This window comes from Acipenser ruthenus, chromosome 39, assembly GCF_902713425.1.
Source record: "Acipenser ruthenus chromosome 39, fAciRut3.2 maternal haplotype, whole genome shotgun sequence".
Classification (NCBI taxonomy): domain Eukaryota; kingdom Metazoa; phylum Chordata; class Actinopteri; order Acipenseriformes; family Acipenseridae; genus Acipenser; species Acipenser ruthenus.
In genome coordinates, this window is record NC_081227.1 from 208,304 (window position 1) to 228,541 (window position 20,238).

The 20,238-nt window shown below is 49.1% G+C and overlaps 1 protein-coding gene across 3 annotated transcripts; it reads right to left on the reverse strand.

The window, feature by feature from the left end:
* Positions 1 to 2,735: 2,735 nt before the first annotated feature.
* Positions 2,736 to 19,903, reverse strand: LOC131707304 (alpha-1,2-mannosyltransferase ALG9-like). Of its 3 annotated transcripts, none has more exons than XM_059009700.1 (15): positions 19,744 to 19,898; positions 18,871 to 19,012; positions 18,318 to 18,452; positions 17,954 to 18,024; positions 14,567 to 14,655; positions 13,982 to 14,117; positions 13,298 to 13,385; positions 12,956 to 13,061; positions 10,242 to 10,364; positions 9,942 to 10,096; positions 9,033 to 9,162; positions 8,662 to 8,809; positions 8,050 to 8,179; positions 5,557 to 5,687; positions 2,736 to 3,101 (listed from the first exon to the last, which is right to left on the reverse strand). In XM_059009700.1, the coding sequence occupies exons 1-15, from the start codon at positions 19,848 to 19,850 to the stop codon at positions 2,978 to 2,980; spliced, it is 1,815 nt and encodes a 604-aa protein (XP_058865683.1). In that variant the 5' UTR covers positions 19,851 to 19,898; the 3' UTR covers positions 2,736 to 2,977. The 3 variants fall into 3 exon arrangements, with proteins under 3 accessions (XP_058865683.1, XP_058865682.1, XP_058865684.1); XM_059009699.1 differs by having other exon boundaries at positions 18,871 to 19,066; positions 19,744 to 19,895; XM_059009701.1 differs by lacking the exons at positions 8,050 to 8,179; positions 8,662 to 8,809; positions 9,033 to 9,162 and having other exon boundaries at positions 18,871 to 19,066; positions 19,744 to 19,903.
* Positions 19,904 to 20,238: the final 335 nt, after the last annotated feature.

Below are 20,238 nucleotides of genomic sequence, written 5' to 3' on the forward strand. Positions count from 1 at the left end.
CACTGCACACACCCAGGCTTGTTAAAAAATAAGCATTTCTGAGGCGCATCTTTCCAAGACGCTGGAGAAGGCGCTGTCGTTATTGTGTATAAAGACGATGATAAATGAATGCTGGCACGGAGGTGATGTATTTAATTAGCGATCAGACTCCAAGGCACCCGATCACATTAAGCTCACATTGGAAAGTGTATGTTGTGCTGCTGTCTAACCCCGTTAACACGAACCTCGTTAATAAAGCGAGTTCCACTGACCTTCAGTTCTGCTGAGCTGCTGCGGGGACATCAGTGGGATTCTAAACTGGGGAAGCAATCGGGGTTAAAATGAGGGGAGAATAGAAAGAGAGTCAGCGGTGCGTTCACGTGCTAAACCTTTAAACCGCCCTGCATTTGAGCACCACATTTTTTTATTTTTTTTTTGCCAACTGAGAGTTATTATTTACGCACATCTTTTTTTTTTAAAAAAAAGCCCTTATTTTGAAGATGAAGGGCGTTCAAGGCTGAGCAGCTGATGTTCATCACTGTGCTTGGGGCTCTTTGAAATGAAGTCTGAGTGCGGATCCTCCCAGGAATAGCTCTGAAATGCTGGCACGCTTGACATTATCCGAGCTTTCTTCCTTAACTACCTTTATTAACGCAACCCTTATGAAAAGTCCTCTTTTTACAAGATTCTAAACACTCCCAGCTGCTGGACTGCACCCCGCACGTCACGTTATGAAACATGCAAACATGTCCTTCTTTCATGGCCTTGAAAATGAAAACCACCTGCCAGAACACTGTCAGCAGGGTGTGGGGCCACTACTGGACCAAACAAGCCCGCAAGTAATTTGATCTGGAGGGATACGTGATTATTCCTCAATGGGGGGTAGACCTTGCCAAACGCATCTGGGAGATACAGCTTCTATACATTCCAGACGGTCACAAAGTGTGTGTAACATATGGCAGGGAGTGCTTCAGTAGTATTGACAGTGTAATATGAAACAGGCCCACAAAGAGCAGCCAGACCAATACTTTAAACACAGCGCAGAAGCCAGGACCAGAGGACACTGGGGAATGGAGTGGAGCTGGACTCTGGACAGAGGGAAGGGGATGGATCCTTTCAGACCCGGCTTGATAAAGTTCTGAGATCCATCAGCTGCTAGGACGCGCACGAGCACAGACGGGCTGAGTGGCCTCCTCTCGCTGATACATTTTCTTTTGTTCTTGTAAATCACAGCAGCTCCGTCTCATTGAAATGAACGCTGCATGTTAATGGGTAACCTGGCTCTCGCTGGCATGGAAGTAGAATAACAAACTTGAAATTTGAATTTGAAAAAGGGTTGCGCGCCGGCAGCTTGTGAAAGAGGGGATGTGATGACGTCAACGGCACACAGCTTCTGTAAAAATCAAAGGCTCGTTTGTATTCGGAAAAAACTCCTATCAATGGTTATTACCAAGCTTTCCCAATTCTATGCATCTGTCTCCTTTTAACTTCATAGCAAACGATTCTGTTTTCATTGATTTGTCGATGTTTGCCATGCTAATTTGTATAATGTATTTTGTGTGCCAGTAGACTGGCATCAGTACCAATGGAAGGGATGAGAAGCGGTTTTGTATGTGGCACCCTTTGAAGTACAAAGACTTGCTTGTAAATGAAAACACTTCCTGTTGACATTTCTCTTTTACGAATAAACAAAAAACAAAATGGTGCGGCCTCCTTACAAAGCTTTCATTTTAGAAGCTGTGCTCAAGAACTTCAGAACACTTCCGAACGAGAGGAGGCCACTCAGACCAACTGAGCTCGTCCACTTCAGAGCAGCTGATTGATCTCAGAGCTTTGTCAAGTCGGGTCTTCAAGGATCCCAGTGATTCTGCATCAGCAACATGACTAGGAACCCATCCCATCCCCTCAGCACTCTCTGTGTGAAGAAGAGTCTCCTTCAACAACATGACTAGATAACCCATCCCATCCCCTCAGCACACTCTGTGTGAAGAAGAGTCTCCTTCAGCAACATGACTAGGAACCCATCCCATCCCCTCAGCACTCTCTGTGTGAAGAAGAGTCTCCTTCAGCAACATGACTAGGTAACCCATCCCATCCCCTCACCACTCTCTGTGTGAAGAAGAGTCTCCTTCAACAACATGACTAGGTCACCCATCCCATCCCCTCAGCACTCTCTGTGTGAAGAAGAGTCTCCTTCAGCAACATGACTAGGTAACCCATCCCATCCCCTCACCACTCTCTGTGTGAAGAAGAGTCTCCTTCATCAACATGACTAGGTCACCCATCCCATCCCCTCAGCACTCTCTGTGTGAAGAAGAGTCTCCTTCAGCAACATGACTAGGTAACCCATCCCATCCCCTCACCACTCTCTGTGTGAAGAAGAGTCTCCTTCAACAACATGACTAGGTAACCCATCCCATCCTCTCAGCACTCTCTGTGTGAAGAAGAGTCTCCTTCAACAACATGACTAGGTAACCCATCCCATCCCCTCAGCACTCTCTGTGTGAAGAAGAGTCTCCTTCATCAACATGACTAGATAACCCATCCCATCCCCTCAGCACGCTCTGTGTGAAGAAGAGTCTCCTTCACTATAACTCAAGCACCTAACAGCAGCTTTCATGTAAATGAGAGCTTCAGCACAAGAAAGTGCATCTTGTGAACAGAAGACATTTACAAAACACATCCGGTGAATATTTCCAACACTGAGAGGGGAAGATCGACAGTATGAGAAAAAAGAATCACACAGGAGCACGTGACATGATCTGCAAAATATTAACACGACACACAAACAAAAGTACAGCTCGGCCAGTACAGTGTAATAGGCTTTTTCAAGGACCATCAAACAGGACACATGCCGCTGAACTGGTCACTTGTGATTGACTAAGACATACAAACTGTGTGTCTGGGTGTATTCCCCACAGTAAGGCTGTGAATGAGGGCTGTTCGGAGGTCCTGTTGGGAGCAGGCTGCTCGGTCCGGTCCGGTCCGAGCTGCGAGGTCACGGATGTGTTCTTTTCCTGCCTTGCTTTGGTCTCTTGGGTTTCAGGATGACGTATTTTATGTAAGTCGTGTGCTGCTCCGACAGAAAGGGAACGAAAAAGGCTCGCAGCAGCTGTGATGACCTGCAGTGAAAGGAAGGTGTGATTAATGCAAAGAATCCATACGATACAGCGAGGGCACTGAAGCCTTGTTTGAACTGCCCAGAGCCTGTATCTCATTAGCCTGCCATGTGACAACAGAACCCTCATGCTCAGCAAACAAAACCTGTCAAGATAAACAGAAAACAACGCTGTGCCTCGAGCGGAGTGATCCTGGGTAGCCAGCTGTCTCTCTCAGGCTGCCTGTCCTTATCGGACCCTCATAACACCAGGTCTCACAGAGAGGACGATGTCGTCCGAGTGACACGCCATCTATTACAACACAGTCACACAGACATGAAGACACCAGACAGAGAGCTAGCCGAGCCTCCAGTGGAATTAGCAGAGCCCAGGGTCTTCACAATGGAGGCGGGGCGGCTCCTCTGGGATCTGGCAGGTCTTCTGTCTTTACGAGCGTCAGAGACGCAGGTGCTGGTTCACTTTTAATCAGGTCTGCCTTTCCTGATAACACACCAAACAACAAATACGACAGAGGGTTCTGGGACGGCAAACCCTGCAAGCAGAGGTCTGTTTACAGGCTGCAGGAGCCGATATAAACCACACACACACACACACACACACACACACACACACACACACTCACGCTATTCATGTCACCAGGTCTCTCTTAGGAACAGTGTTTATAAATACATTACCATGCAAGCTCTGTGCAGAACAACAAGAGCAAAGGGCGCCCTCGTGTGGCCGCTGAGCAGCATGGCAACCCCAACAGCTTCCAGGCATGATTCTCTTTCCAAGAAAGATCAATGCTGAGAACGCAGGCAGCTCAGGAACACCAGGGCACCAGTGAGGTTAAAAATGAACAAGCTATAAATGCAGACCTATAGCTACTATACAGATCTGGGCTCTGCACACCATGGCAGGTCAGCCTGTGTGCACTGAGCCCTGTCTCCCCGGGGCTGGTAATACTGCACATCATTACACTAGTGCATTGACGAGTCATGAAGTGGACACTGACAAAGCAGCTGCCGGAGAGCAGTAATTAGTTTCTCTAATTCAATTAACGGCACGGTTTATCAGAGCGGAGCGCAGGGAGCAGAGGGGAACCAAACCGTCGCTCGCTGACGTCAGCCTGGGAGCAGGGTGTCCCATCAGGCTGTGCTGCAGGGTGGAGTGGGGGAGGGGATGGGCTGAGCACTGCTTTTTGAAGATGTATTCTGCTCGGTTGCACACACAGTTTAGGGGAATTCGATAGAGACGAGACAGCGGCAGAAACGACTGCTCTGCTCTACAGAAGTAAGAAAGAGAATTAAAAGCATCACAACAAAGGCACCTTCAAGTGACATTTCAGATGCCTAACTCTCATATTAAAAATGATCAGTCATTAAGGGTTAAAAAAAAAGAATTAAAAATATCAGGAACAGAAAACCAAGTCAGTCAACGATAAACAAGACAGCCGTCCTCATGAGATTGATCCATGTTCGTTTGTGGTGCTGTTGCATTGCTTTATTAAAACCATGCAGTTCAAGCAGTAATACTAACAGAAACGTTTCTTCAATGGAGGACACTAGGAAAGAGTTCTAGTTGAAACGGACTCCTTTTCTTATAGTGTTGCTGCCTGTGCCGCGGTTCTGAATGCATTTAAAGATGGACCCGATCACTCGCTGAAGCACAGCACAGAACTGCAGCAGAGTGTGCGGAGGGATTATCTCCTCTTATTGATATGAGGAGGGAGAGTGACGCACGCCTTGGCTCTTTCTGAGCCCCCTGAGGGTGATGGCAGGCGATACTTTTACAAAGTGGCAGCACGGCCCCATTGTTTGCAGCTATCTCTCTCAGCAGCCAGCCCAGCTGCACACTGACAAGAGCTGGAGCTGCATGTCCTTTCGATGACAGCTTCAGTGTAGTGGAGTGAAAAGAGCTCTCTGCTGTGCGGCGCTCTGAACAGCACCGTGCGTGCCATCTGTGTGAGGAGACTGCTGCGCTCGCTACAGGCTTATCGCTTGATTTTCCCCTTGAAAATCTTTACAGTGCTTGTAAAAGGACAGCCTGCCTGTTTAAAAGGCACTGGCCGTGTTGTGCCTCAGGTTGTTTGAAGGGATCAGGTGCTTTCCTGCTCTACCGGGTGAACGCCTCTGCACTGCAGAATGCTTCTCTTCTCCGTCTCTCCTCACTGTGAGGAGTTCACTTCTCATTCCAGACAGGATTTCATTTCCTTTATCCTGTGAGGATCTAACAAGTCGCTTTTTTTTTAATTATGACTTATTTATTAGATTTCACAGCCCCTTGAGCAAAGAAAGAGCCACGTGAAGAGCCAGCCAGCGTTTCACACAGCCGCGTCACGCATGGCAAACACAACTCTACATGAAACTCCCGCGTACATCACAACAGAGTCACAGCCGAGGGTGCGTGTCAGCGCTGAGCGCAGACTCACATGTGTAACTGAGGGCTCTAAGGGGAGAGTCCTCTCACCGCTCACCTGGTGATGTCCAGGAAAGGTTTGGACGCGATGACGCTCCACTCCTCGCTGTTGGCTGTGTAGCGTGGTTCCCGTGGCGTCTCTGACGCAGTGTCCAGGTCCACTAAATAGTGGCAGTGCTTGAGATCCATCTGCAGAAACCAGGAGAGGGCAGCAGGTTAGCGCAGTGAGCAGAGACTCCACATTCAGTGACTGAGGACTGAAGTCTTTCAAACCTTAACAGTGACTGACAAAGGCAAGCTGAACCAGTTGTTTAAGAGCAGAACAGAAACCAGGCCAGAGGACACAGAGTGGGAGATCAGGTGAAGGCATTATGGGGACCACTGTCCTGAATTTACTTGTGAACGGTCCTGTAGGGTCATTTCAGTCCTACAGGACCGTTTCTGGTTTTTGTGTCGAGAGACAGCAGCACAGTTAGCCGGCACCATTCCTCTCTTTAACCCAGTGTAGTACCAGATCTCACACCTGAAAACAAATAAGAAGACACGTGTTTCTTTCAAAACTGCACATTTCACATCTTTAGCTAATGGAAGTGAAATGATTTTGCAAGCTGCAATCACAGCAAGGAAATGCAGCAGCCCCCCTCCTCCCCCCAGCCCCTCCCCCGGATCCTCCCCCCAGCCCCCCTCTCCCCAGCCCCCCTCTCCCCCAGCCACTCCGTGCGTCAGAGCCCAGCCAGCCAGCACTGATGTTCATCCCTGCTGAGCTCCACACAGACAGCGCTCCTAATGAATGTTATCTGCATCGTTCCCCTGCATTCAATTACCCCCCCCCCCCCGAGCGTTCCTGCAGCACAGCAGCATTCTCTGAAGCCAGGGGAGAGGGAACTCAAACCACGTTTCAAAGAATACCAGCCAAGCGGCCCCCTCTCCTATTATGCTGAGAATCTTTTTCAAAACTCAGCTGTCTGTTTCCTATTGATGAGCTGCCTTTACTGTCATTGACAAGAGGGACACGCTGGATAAAGAGAATCCCACTAAAGTCATCGGAGCTAACAAAATCATTCCATACACGTGCAGCTTCGAGAGAAACACATAGTACAGAAACCACTGCTTTTGAATGTATCTCTGGCACTACACTCGGTTCAAGTTGTAGAGAAATCTTCAGGAAATGTTCTAGAAATCTACCCGATTCCCTTCATGCGAGAATGCAGTACCACTGCCAGTAACTCTTGTGAATTTGCTCATTTTGGCGTAACTTCGGAGAATAGCTCAGGATCCTGGATCACGCATTCCGTTTCCCAGGGCCGTTTCACGCCTCTCAAATGTTAACAGTTTCAGAACGCAGGCTTTGTGCCGAAAGATTACTCTGTAGCTTTAAGAGAGACTCCGCCAATCCTCCCTGGCTGGGTTTCCATGACGATACCTTGTCACTCAAACTAATACAGCCCAGGAGCATTCACAGAGAGAGAGAGCCCTGATAACAAAGTCACAGCCCGGCATGGTTTCAGTGTTAATTCCTTCATTGGACTTTTTCACAGACCTGTCCCATGCATCGTGATGCATATCGGATTGGGACGGGGGGCATCAGTGTAGCGTTGCACCCCTAGCCAGGATGGTGTGTGGACACTAACACAAGCCTGTGTCAATGTGCATCTACATACACATGCTTAATACACACGCAGCTCTTAGCACACCTAATCCTTTCTATTAGTCACTAGTATACCACACCCTTTCCTACAGCACTCCAAGGGTTAACAGGCAGATCTGTCACAGCCTAGAAGCCCCTCTGCGCAGCCAGTGACCTCACAATGATGTCATATGACATCAATGCTAATTCAGCTCCTGCGCAATTCTAAAAATGAGCTTCGGAAAGAATGAAGCGAGTGAGTCACTGAGCTGAGAACAGGGGCTGGGATTGGACACTGCAGAGGCTCTCTAATCTACCAGCTCAGACACACAGATCCGCCTGCAGCCGCTCGCTAATCAACAGGCACCGCTGTACTGACTCCTGAAGGGCATGAATCCCGCTGGCCGCTGCTTCAGGGTGCAGTGCTGCCTGTCAGTGCTGTGCAGTCGCCTGCTTTGCAGGGTCACAGTGTTTGACACTAATCGCAGCTAACACACTAACTCCACAAACACGCCGGGGGATTCGCAGCACTGCTGTTCTGTACTGTTTTCAATTCCGCTGCTGTCTGGTCGAGCCTCTGCTGGTCGAGCCGTGTGTCGCAGAGCGTCTCTATCAAGGGCGTGCTTCCTTCACCTGCCTTACAGTTTACACCACGCTCGGACAATGCTGTGCGCATCAGGAATAACCCTGTATATCTGTTCTTAAAGAGCAGATCAGCACACGGACGAGCGATCCTCGTTATCTTAACGACTGGATTCCACTGTGGGTAGCGAGTTCTGTTTCAGGGGACTTTTTAAAAAGTTATCATCCAAGTGGTTTCAATGGACCTGGTACACCAGAGTGTAACCACTAAACTGTCCCTCCTGCAACGTTCTTCCCCTAGTGCCTTACCCGGGATGCGGGGAGTGAAGCTGACAGACTCACGTATCGAGAGGGCTCCTCCCGGTTCTGGTCGTTCATGTGGGTGGGGATGATCTGCGTGGGGGACCCTCCTTTAGAGAAGGGTTTGGGAAGCTGGCCCCGGAACTCCGACTGGATGAACTGCAGCTGCCAGCTGGAACAGAGAGCTGGGTTAGAGTGTTAGAGGCTTAGTGCCCGATTACTTTACCCATGCGTCGCTCCTTCCTCTCTGCTCTACTCTCTACTAGATCTCTACTAGCTGTGATCACTGTATTCATCCTCGTGAGGGAGCTGTTTCAATGTCGCACTGGGGGGCTCCCTCTCTGCTTTACTCAAAGCTGTGATTACTGTATTCATCCTCGTGAGGGAGCTGTTTCAGTGTTGCACTGGGGGGGGGCTCCCTCTCTGCTCTACTCAAAGCTGTGATTACTGTATTCATCCTCGTGAGGGAGCTGTTTCAGTGTCGCACTGGGGGGCTCCCTCTCTGCTCTACTCAAAGCTGTGATCACTGTATTCATCCTCGTGAGGGAGCTGTTTCAGTGTCGCACTGGGGGGCTCCCTCTCTGCTCTACTCAAAGCTGTGATTACTGTATTCATCCTCGTGAGGGAGCTGTTTCAGTGTCGCACTGGTCTTACTTGTCAGGCAGCAGGAAGCTGCTAGGAAAGCGATGCCACTCCTTCCCCACACAGACGTGCACAGGCCTGCCTTCAGGAACCGTGTGGAGAGTGGGGTCCTTAGCGATGCGGTGGAATTCTGGGTAGAGGTCGAGGGGCGCGTGATATCCTGTGGGAGCAGTGGAGAACTTCTCTAACATTTCTACTCAATTCAAAAACAGATCGCTCACAACGAACCAGAATGTTTAAGACAGTACAAGAAACAGCAACACTATAAAACAACAGTAAGTGTAAAATATTTCATGTTTTAATTTCCACCTTTTAAAGACATTCTATCACCCCCCCCCCCCCCCTTGAGTGACGAACACTGACTTTGTCCTCCCCAGACTGACCTCTGAAGAGTGCGACAGAGCGGGACAGTGACAGCACACTGAACAGAAGCACTGTCCCCAGAGCCAGCCAGTGAGACGAGACGGTGTAGTGCTGCAGGCGATACCGCTGGAACAGGAAGTGGTAGCATTTCTGCAGGCAAGACCAGCGGCAGGGTTAGAAACAGGAGAATATTTATCCAACGCCCCTTGCACAGCAGGAGACGCTCTCCAGTGTTACTGATTACTGATGCTGTGAAACAAAATCAAATGCATGTTTAGCATCAAGTCAAGCTCCTGTGTGGAGAGAGATGATTGGCTCGGGGATCGGAGGACCTTGAAAAATCCGGGGTCGATAATTGGACACCCATCCTGTGTTTTATTGCCTTACCGCTGTGTTATTTACACTAGACTTTCACAGAATATTTGATTCAGTCTGCAGAGGCATTTTATATTAGATTCAACAGCAGAGAATATATCTCTTGCCGTTGGGTGACTGCGAGATCAATATTAGAAAATATTACCCAGTTGATGGATTCGCAGGTAAACCAGGACAGACTGGGGTAATAAACTCAAGCAGCTAATATTCGTGTTTCCACCCTCATTCAGTGCTATACAGATCACAATCCATACAGACTTCTTCATGAGCCCACATCTCCCAGGCTGGCTGAGGGCTCGAGGAAATTCCAGTTTAATTGGTTCGCTCATTTGTTGGTGAATTTGAGTCAGCAGCAGGTACAGAAAACACTGAAAAACACCTTGAGAGCTTCACCTCACAGCAAGAGGGAGAGGAGAGAGGGGAGAGGAGAGAGAGGGGAGAAGAGAGAGGAGGGAGAAGAGAGAGGAGAGAGGACAGAGGAGAGAGGAGGCTGTACATGACGTCCTGCTATCTCTGTGGTGCTTGGAAGCATGCTGTGAATACCTGGACCCTACCTGCAGGGAGGACAGCGCCACGGCTCCACACAGGCAGATGAGCGGGTAGACTGGAAACAGGAAGCGCTCCTCCTTGTGGGGGCGGGTGAAGAAGATCAGCATCCAGATGTACATGGGGGACAGCGTGAGCCAGTAGGGCCGGCCCAGGTTCTGAACTGAAACACAGAGAAGGGCTTGGCTTTGAAAGCAGCTTGCACAAATACACAGAGTTACTTTTCAAATGCATCTGAAACCACGACAGACACACAGAGACACACCTTTAACCCGTGACAGACTGTTCACGCACACACGGCTACTCACCGCTGAAGCGCTGCAGCAGAGCCCCCATCACAGCAGTCACAGGAAGGGACAGCAGAGCCAGCACGAACACCACGTTGAAATTGAGGAAGCCGTTCACCAGGTAGAAATGCCAGGGCTCTGTGCCTGGAAACCAAGGGAGGGCAAACCAGGGGAGAGTGAGCAAGGCTTGAACAAGAGCAAGTCACAATTAGAGGGGGGCTTGATCCAAGTCTCTAGAATCTTAAAAGCAGCTCACATAGTGAACCCCAAGCAATGCTTTAAGAGCAGCACAGAAACCAGGACCAGAGGACACACAGTGTGGAGAGGAAGCCCTCCCTTTAGTTACATTTGTCTCAAATGTGCCGTTTGTAATGAAATGCACGTTTTGTGAGACACACACAGTGAACCCAAGCCTCACAACAGTGTCTTTCTATATTCTAATACAAGGTGTGGCGTGCGTGACCCCAGCACAGTGTCCTTCCAGACCTCTGACAGGCTTCACAAACACTCAAACACACAAGACAAGCTGCAGCGATTCTCTCCACTCAACAGCACTCAGCAGACGTGTTCATTTAACTGAGGAGGGCTTTGAAAGCGCCCACGCTGAAGCACGCTATCAGGGGAGGCAGAGCAGTGATGAAAATGAGAGAGTCCTCTCCTGACGTCACGCATCAGCAGGGTGAAGAGAGCTGTCTGACCTCTGAGACGCAACTTCACTCTGCTATAATTAGAGAGGCTCGAGAAGGCAGGGGGGAGGCGAACAGAACGCAGGCGGGATACAGGGCTGGAAATGCAGCTGCTATTGACACAGGCTGAGGCTCATCTAACCCACGCAGAGTCCCCAATTACAATCAAAGACCACAGGGGGCGCTGTTCAAACCCATATGATAATCCTTACAGAGGTGCTTACAATGTCATTCGACTTCAATGACATTGCAACGCTGCCTGAAGGCCCCACATGCCTTTGAAAATGAAACCATTTTTTTTAATGCACATTAGACACCTATGAATGGTTGAGCTGAAGGGATTTCTTTTTGTAACATTCATATAGATGAGTGATATTCCACACACCCGTCCCTTATTAAAACCCAGTCTGTAAAGGCACAGAAAAATCATTTCCGAATGAGAGGAGGGCTGGTCCGGTTCCTGGTACCTGACTCCTCTCAGAACTGACTGCTTCAGTGGAACTTCTCTCCAGGCTGTGATAGAACACAGAGCTCCTGTTTCAGCTCCTCGGAGGTCTCTGCTATTGTGGCAGCTTCTGTACTTTCAAAGAAACCGATTCTCTTTCCAAACAGAATGAAAGTGGCAGTGCTGTGAAGAGGATGCGTCGGGCAGCACCTGAGCGGATTACTAACGCAAGAGCAGGTAGATCAGTCCCTCCTCCACCTGAATAAAAAGAGGGGTTCATCACCCACAAACAGCTGGGCTGCCCCTCCTTTCACTAAGCTACAGGAAGCGCTGTGCCTCTGTAGCACACTCAGCGCTTCAAACAGACTGAGACGGAAGACAGCGGTGTGAAACATGAGCCGAGGATGTCACGTGCTTCACAAGAACAAGTGATCCCATCTAAACTCGTCCCGATTCACAGCTTGATCCCAAAACTGTGTCAAGGTCTTAGAGCAGCCCAATGATTGACATCAACAATGTGGCTTGGTAACCCTTGGTAACCCTGGGTAGCCATGGTAACCCTGGGTAGCCTTGGTAACCCTTCCCCTCCCCTCCCCACTCTCCTCCTCTCTGTTCTAAGTGTGTCGGCTTCATTTCCAGCTGGATCTTCGGCTCCTGCTTTCTTTCTCAACTCCTTTCATGATTTTGGTTCCAATGTGTCACACTCAAATCAAAGCTCCGGTCCAGCTTTCTGTGCCAGCGGGTCCCCTGCCTCACCACCCTGTGCTGCAGGACAGCTCTCCTGTCGGTGTCACACTGGACACGGGACACACACAGGAGTCTGTTTAAACACAGCACAGTGTGGAAGCAACGAACAAGCACAGAGTGCGTCACCTGATCCCTCGTGAGTCTCTGTGACGCAAACTGAGTTAAAGAAACAAGCCTTTACACAGCACTGCTTATTATGGGGTTCACACTGATGTGCAGATGCAAACTCACCGTGTGTATGAGTGTGTGTGTGTGTGTGTGTGTGTGTGTGTGTGTGTGTGTGTGTGTGTGTGCGTGTGTGTGTGCGTGTGTGTGTGTGTGTGTGTCTCACCGTGTGTGTGTGTGTGTGAGTGTGTGCGTGTGTGTGTGTGTGTGTGTGTGTGTGTGCGACTGTGTGTGTGTGTGTGTGTGTGTGTGTGTGTGCGTGCGTGTGCGTGTGTGTGAGTGTGTGTGTGTGTGTGTGTGCGTGTATATTTAAATATGCATATATATGTATTATTTCTGGATGTAGTTATTGTTTGGAATTATGTTGTTGTTGTATTGTTATTTTACTGCGTATGGTCTTCGTGGGTCTCTCTTTGTATTAGTGCTGCATTACTGAGGAGAGCAAACAGAATGCAATTTTTGATTACAATACGCAGCTCAGCTAGTGATTCTCTGAAGCAGTTTTCCTTGGGCATGTGACACGAAGTCTATTTCCACCCTTTCCCTCCATTCGAGGCTGCAGTGCGCCCTCTTGTGGAGACATGTGGCAGTACAGCATGGAAACTCCATTTCCAGTGAAGCTGCGTCCATCAGTCCATCAGCCCTCCTGAGTTCATGTGCAGAAAGGCATTGCCCGCAACATTTCAACTTACCGTAGAGATCTGGCCCGTGCGGACTGAAGACATTGTACAGCACGATGTTGAGAGGAGCGATCACCAGCTTCCCATAGTAGTAACTGTCTACGGCTACAACAGGACCCTGTGGAGATTAAAGCCATGGGGTTTGTGCACTGGGGTAGACTCCTCGAGTACTTTACATGACATGCATTACCATTCCTTCATGGAGCTTCACTTTCATACACACAAAACAAAGATCCTTCACATGCATGGAGGCCCACTGCATGACTCGTGTGAGTCGCTGCTTCACCACATGCACAGCAGATCCAGCGTGTGTCCTGCAGCCCTGCTGTTCTCAGAGCTGTGTTCTGTGCTCACCAGGAACAGCAGCAGGGCTATCAGAGCCCAGGTGAGGAAACTCTTCCATCTCCTCTTGAGCAGCAGCAAGTCAAACGCAATGGGCAACCTGGGGAAGTAAGCAGCAGCGTTACAGGCAGGGGAGGAGACTGAAGCCAGCCTGCCTGCCTGCCCTGAGTGCGGATGAGAAATACATGAGAGAGTGGAAGCACACGGAGCACGTGTGTTCTAGTGTTTCTGACATCCACCGGGGGCAGCAGTGCTGCAGTGGGATAGGTTAAAGTGCACAGAGGTCACCAAGATAATCACGTCATAGATCTCACGTGTTCCTGTATGAAAGAGGCACACATTATGAGAAGCGTGCATTGATTTGTATGGCAGCTGCACTTAGACATGTGTGAGAGCTCTGTGGAGAGCACAGGGTGCTTTACACTTTGAAAGGTCGCCAGGATGCGATATCAATATACAAAGTGACAAGACAAGAAGCACGGTCTGTGTGCCCGGCGCTCCCGAGAAGGTTTCTGGGTTCCGGAGTAGTTTACTCTCCCATACAGACAGTGTGTGAGTAACATGTCATTTCTGTGATCCGTTCTCTAGATCGCCATGCCTATGTCTTCAGTGTGTAAAAGCCCAGTCCTCAGCTCATGTGAGACGTTCCAGGCAGCACCGGGTCGCTCTCACGGCTGCTGTACTGTTACCACCTACCCCAGAGCTGCACTGAAGGGCCAGCCCACGATGGCTCCTGCTGCCACAGCCAGTACAGAGACAGGGGTGTTGTCATTGAACCAGCCCGTCATGGCTACGAGCGTGGTGTACATGCAGAATGTGCTGGGCAGGAATGCTGTGCAGAGAAGAGAAGCAGTCAGCGACACCCAGTATAGTGAACTCAAAGGGCTTACAGCTCAGTACACACGTCTCTCTCTCTCTCTCTCTCTCTCTCTGTCTCTCCTGTGTCTCTCTCTCCCCTGCCCTCCCTCTCTCTCTCTGTGTCTCTCTATCTCTCTCTTTCTCTCTCTGTGTCTCTCTCTCTTTCTCCTCCCCCTCTCTCTGTCTCTCTCTCCCTCCCTCCCTCTCTCTCTCTCCTCTCGTATCTCTGTCTCTCCTCTCTCTCTCTCTCTGTCTCTCCCCCTCTCTCGCTGTCTCCCTCTCTCCCCCCTCTCTATCTCTCTCTCTCTCTCTCTGATCATCACAATTCCATACGCTGTTTTCCAGATATATGTGAGGAATGTGAAACACGACACATGCAAGTTGACGTCTCCTGTGCGCATGGAAGCTGTGATTCCGACCCACCTGCTGCAGAGCAGTACATGCCAGTGCTGAGGACCAGGAACGCCAGCATTACCCGACCCACGTGCAGCCCGAACCTCTTACACACCGCTCTGAGAAAGAGAAAGCAAACCTCTTACACACCGCTCTGAGAAAGAGAAAGCAAACCTCTTACACACCGCTCTGAGAAAGAGAAAGCAAACCTCTTACACACCGCTCTGAGAAAGAGAAAGCAAACCTCTTACACACCGCTCTGAGAAAGAGAAAGCAAACCTCTTACACACCGCTCTGAGAAAGAGAAAGCAAACCTCTTACACACCGCTCTGAGAAAGAGAAAGCAAACCTCTTACACACCGCTCTGAGCAAGAGAAAGCAAACCTCTTACACACCGCTCTGAAAGAGAGAAAGCAAACCTCTTACACACCGCTCTGAGAAAGAGAAAGCAAACCTCTTACACACCGCTCTGAGAAACAGAAAGCAAACCTCTTACACACCGCTCTGAGCAAGAGAAAGCAAACCTCTTACACACCGCTCTGAGAAAGAGAAAGCAAACCTCTTACACACCGCTCTGAGCAAGAGAAAGCAAACCTCTTACACACCGCTCTGAAAGAGAGAAAGCAAACCTCTTACACACCGCTCTGAGAAAGAGAAAGCAAACCTCTTACACACCGCTCTGAAAGAGAGAAAGCAAACCTCTTACACACCGCTCTGAGAGAGAGAAAGCAAACCTCTTACACACCGCTCTGAGAAAGAGAAAGCAAACCTCTTACACACCGCTCTGAGAAAGAGAAAACAAACCTCTTACACACCGCTCTGAGAAAGAGAAAGCAAACCTCTTACACACCGCTCTGAGAAACAGAAAGCAAACCTCTTACACACCGCTCTGAGCAAGAGAAAGCAAACCTCTTACACACCGCTCTGAGAAACAGAAAGCAAACCTCTTACACACCGCTCTGAGAGAGAGAAAGCAAACCTCTTACACACCGCTCTGAGAAAGAGAAAGCAAACCTCTTACACACCGCTCTGAGAAAGAGAAAGCAAACCTCTTACACACCGCTCTGAGAAAGAGAAAGCAAACCTCTTACACACCGCTCTGAGAAAGAGAAAGCAAACCTCTTACACACCGCTCTGAGAAAGAGAAAGCAAACCTCTTACACACCGCTCTGAGAAACAGAAAGCAAACCTCTTACACACCGCTCTGAGAAAGAGAAAGCAAACCTCTTACACACCGCTCTGAGAAAGAGAAAGCAAACCTCTTACACACCGCTCTGAGCAAGAGAAAGCAAACCTCTTACACACCGCTCTGAGCAAGAGAAAGCAAACCTCTTACACACCGCTCTGAGAAACAGAAAGCAAACCTCTTACACACCGCTCTGAGAAACAGAAAGCAAACCTCTTACACACCGCTCTGAGAGAGAGAAAGCAAACCTCTTACACACCGCTCTGAGAGAGAAAGCAAACCTCTTACACACCGCTCTGAGAAAGAGAAAGCAAACCTCTTACACACCGCTCTGAGCAAGAGAAAGCAAACCTCTTACACACCGCTCTGAGAAAGAGAAAGCAAACCTCTTACACACCGCTCTGAGAAAGAGAAAGCAAACCTCTTACACACCGCTCTGAGCAAGAGAAAGCAAACCTCTTACACACCGCTCTGAGCAAGAGAAAGCAAACCTCTTACACACCGCTCTGAGAAACAGAAAGCAAACCTCTTACACACCGCTCTGAGAAACAGAAAGCAAACCTCTTACACACCGCTCTGAGAGAGAGAAAGCAAACCTCTTACACACTGCTCTGAGAGAGAAAGCAAACCTCTTACACACCGCTCTGAGAAAGAGAAAGCAAACCTCTTACACACCGCTCTGAGCAAGAGAAAGCAAACCTCTTACACACCGCTCTGAGAGAGAGAAAGCAAACCTCTTACACACCGCTCTGAGCAAGAGAAAGCAAACCTCTTACACACCGCTCTGAGAGAGAGAAAGCAAACCTCTTACACACCGCTCTGAGAAAGAGAAAGCAAACCTCTTACACACCGCTCTGAGAAACAGAAAGCAAACCTCTTACACACCGCTCTGAGAAAGAGAAAGCAAACCTCTTACACACCGCTCTGAGCAAGAGAAAGCAAACCTCTTACACACCGCTCTGAGAAAGAGAAAGCAAACCTCTTACACACCGCTCTGAGAAAGAGAAAGCAAACCTCTTACACACCGCTCTGAGAAACAGAAAGCAAACCTCTTACACACCGCTCTGAGCAAGAGAAAGCAAACCTCTTACACACCGCTCTGAGAAACAGAAAGCAAACCTCTTACACACCGCTCTGAGAGAGAGAAAGCAAACCTCTTACACACCGCTCTGAGAAAGAGAAAGCAAACCTCTTACACACCGCTCTGAGAAAGAGAAAGCAAACCTCTTACACACCGCTCTGAGAAAGAGAAAGCAAACCTCTTACACACCGCTCTGAGAAAGAGAAAGCAAACCTCTTACACACCGCTCTGAGAAAGAGAAAGCAAACCTCTTACACACCGCTCTGAGAAACAGAAAGCAAACCTCTTACACACCGCTCTGAGAAAGAGAAAGCAAACCTCTTACACACCGCTCTGAGAAAGAGAAAGCAAACCTCTTACACACCGCTCTGAGCAAGAGAAAGCAAACCTCTTACACACCGCTCTGAGCAAGAGAAAGCAAACCTCTTACACACCGCTCTGAGAAACAGAAAGCAAACCTCTTACACACCGCTCTGAGAAACAGAAAGCAAACCTCTTACACACCGCTCTGAGAGAGAGAAAGCAAACCTCTTACACACCGCTCTGAGAGAGAAAGCAAACCTCTTACACACCGCTCTGAGAAAGAGAAAGCAAACCTCTTACACACCGCTCTGAGCAAGAGAAAGCAAACCTCTTACACACCGCTCTGAGAGAGAGAAAGCAAACCTCTTACACACCGCTCTGAGCAAGAGAAAGCAAACCTCTTACACACCGCTCTGAGAGAGAGAAAGCAAACCTCTTACACACCGCTCTGAGAAAGAGAAAGCAAACCTCTTACACACCGCTCTGAGAAACAGAAAGCAAACCTCTTACACACCGCTCTGAGAAAGAGAAAGCAAACCTCTTACACACCGCTCTGAGCAAGAGAAAGCAAACCTCTTACACACCGCTCTGAGAAAGAGAAAGCAAACCTCTTACACACCGCTCTGAGAAAGAGAAAGCAAACCTCTTACACACCGCTCTGAGAAACAGAAAGCAAACCTCTTACACACCGCTCTGAGCAAGAGAAAGCAAACCTCTTACACACCGCACTGAGCAAGAGAAAGCAAACCTCTTACACACCGCACTGAGCAAGAGAAAGCAAACCTCTTACATTACTGCACGGCTGGATTACACCGGATCCAATGGAAGGAGACTTTTACACACTTACTTGTAGAAATAGAGCTCGCAGACACAGCACAGGAAGGCCAGAAGACATCGTAAGAAATAAAACACCAGGACCTGCAAAGAAAGCAAAACACTCCAGCATGTGAGTGACATTCACAACCCATCCACAATCACAGCCACGAGCAACATGAGAGTGACCCCAATTACAGCTTCACATGCACGGGGAAGCAGCACCCCGGATTACAACACTGCTGTGCCAGCGTGCTTTCAGTGTCATCACAACGGGATAACAGCTTCTCTACATATCTAGAAATGAATGCGTGACTCACACACAAAGACGGGCTGCCTCCACATAGCCCTGCATCCATGTTACACACACACAGCACCTGCTCTATAAGAATCAGTACCTTGCTGGTCTGCAGGACCCTGGCATGGAACCAGGCTGGAGCAGCGTGCAGCCACAGGTAGGCATAGGAGCGGATAGCAGAGGCTGGGGAGTACTCCCAGGTCTGAAAGCCCGCTCCATACAGGAGGAAATGGGTCTGCAGGACAGGGACAGATGGGTGGCATTAGGAATGTGAACACAGCAATCAAACTGCAGAGACAGCACAGCGGCTGAACTGTGAGTCCCTGAATCTACACAGCAATCAAACTGCAGAGACAGCACAGCGGCTGAACTGTGAGTCCCTGAATCTACACAGCAATCAAACTGCAGAGACAGCACAGCGGCTGAACTGTGAGTCCCTGAATCTACACAGCAATCAAACTGCAGAGACAGCACAGCGGCTGAACTGTGAGTCCCTGAATCTACACAGCAATCAAACTGCAGAGACAGCACAGCGGCTGAACTGTCAGTCTACATGACTCTGGATAACTGTATAATCCACAATGGCTTTTCAAACCGCGCCGGTATTCCAAACAGGTTTTCATAACACACAAACCAACACGTGCGGGACTCACAGGCTCCCAGAAGTTGAAGGTCTCATCGCAGTCGGAGATGTTGCTGAGCAGGGCTGCACAGAAGCGGGCAGAGATCAGACACTTGAAGGCTGTGGAGCCCTCAGGGGCCCACACCTGCCCTGCTTTACTGGAAGAGAGAGCTCTGCAATAGGAGAGAGGCCAGATAAAAGGAGCAGAGTAACGCACTGGGTACCAACTGAGGGGAGGAGGGAAGGGAGGTGGGAAACAGACACGGGGTTAAGCAATGAAATATGATTAGAATCTGCACTCCACTGTCGCTGAGGGGGCGAGGTCAGCCACAGCGAATATAACACATCTCCATTTAGCAGGTTCAAACATGTGGGTTTAATTCCGCACAGCCCTCTGCAGAATGTGGACACCATCCTTGCACCCAGCACGGGCGCGGAGCTGTCATGTTTGAAGCTTGCGTGTACTGTATAACCCTACCGGACTAGGCTGTTCTGTTTATACTGGGTGTATCCACGCCATTTAACTGCAGATCACGATTTAATTGAGAAATGCATACCACAATGCTCAACACACACGAGAGTACGATAGTAAAAATGTAATACATATCACGCTTATTTTTTTTAAAAGATAAAGGCAACTTGTGATGACGTGTTTACTACCGGTATATCCATAGAGTCTGCACGTCATTTGAATGAAGAACCACAACGAAAACGAGTCCAATGCTTCACAGATTATTATTTTGTTTTGTAGTTGGTTTATTATTTATTTTAAAGTCTTTTAAATGTAAATCTTAATTTTAAAAACGTGTCATTTCATGTTATTCGGTTCTGCTGCAACGCCCCGCTCCTCGCTGGGAGTGAAGCCTCGTACAGCTGCACTGACACCGTGTATTGTGACACTCACTCATTCCGAGTCTCCTCCGTGGATGTGGGCTCGCTGTTAATATTGGGGTGCACCGTGTTTACATCCTGCTTGCTGCCCTTTCTGTGCCGAACCCCCCTCGACGCCATCTCTACTACTGGCACGCCTCTGACTTCACAGGCGGAAAAGCCCGATAGGAAACTATGAAACCACGACTACTGCCGGACAGATTTAGTAAGGGCATACCCGGACTGGAAAACAACGCGCAGACGGACGCGCGGCAGTGTTTGAATGTCTAAATGCGAAAGCTATTTTGTTATCACCTCAGACTGCTTATATTACTGCAGAGATACCTACCGTTCAGGGATGAGCAAGATAGCAAACTACAGGGCTGGTCACAGAATTAGAAACACCCGCCATATCAGCGTCAATAAGGTCTACGTTTCGATTCTGCATGCCACTTCTGTCACTGTATTCAAGTAGCCACCTCTACGTGAGGCCTTGATGGTTTTCACCTAGGTGTCAGCTTTAGTAGAT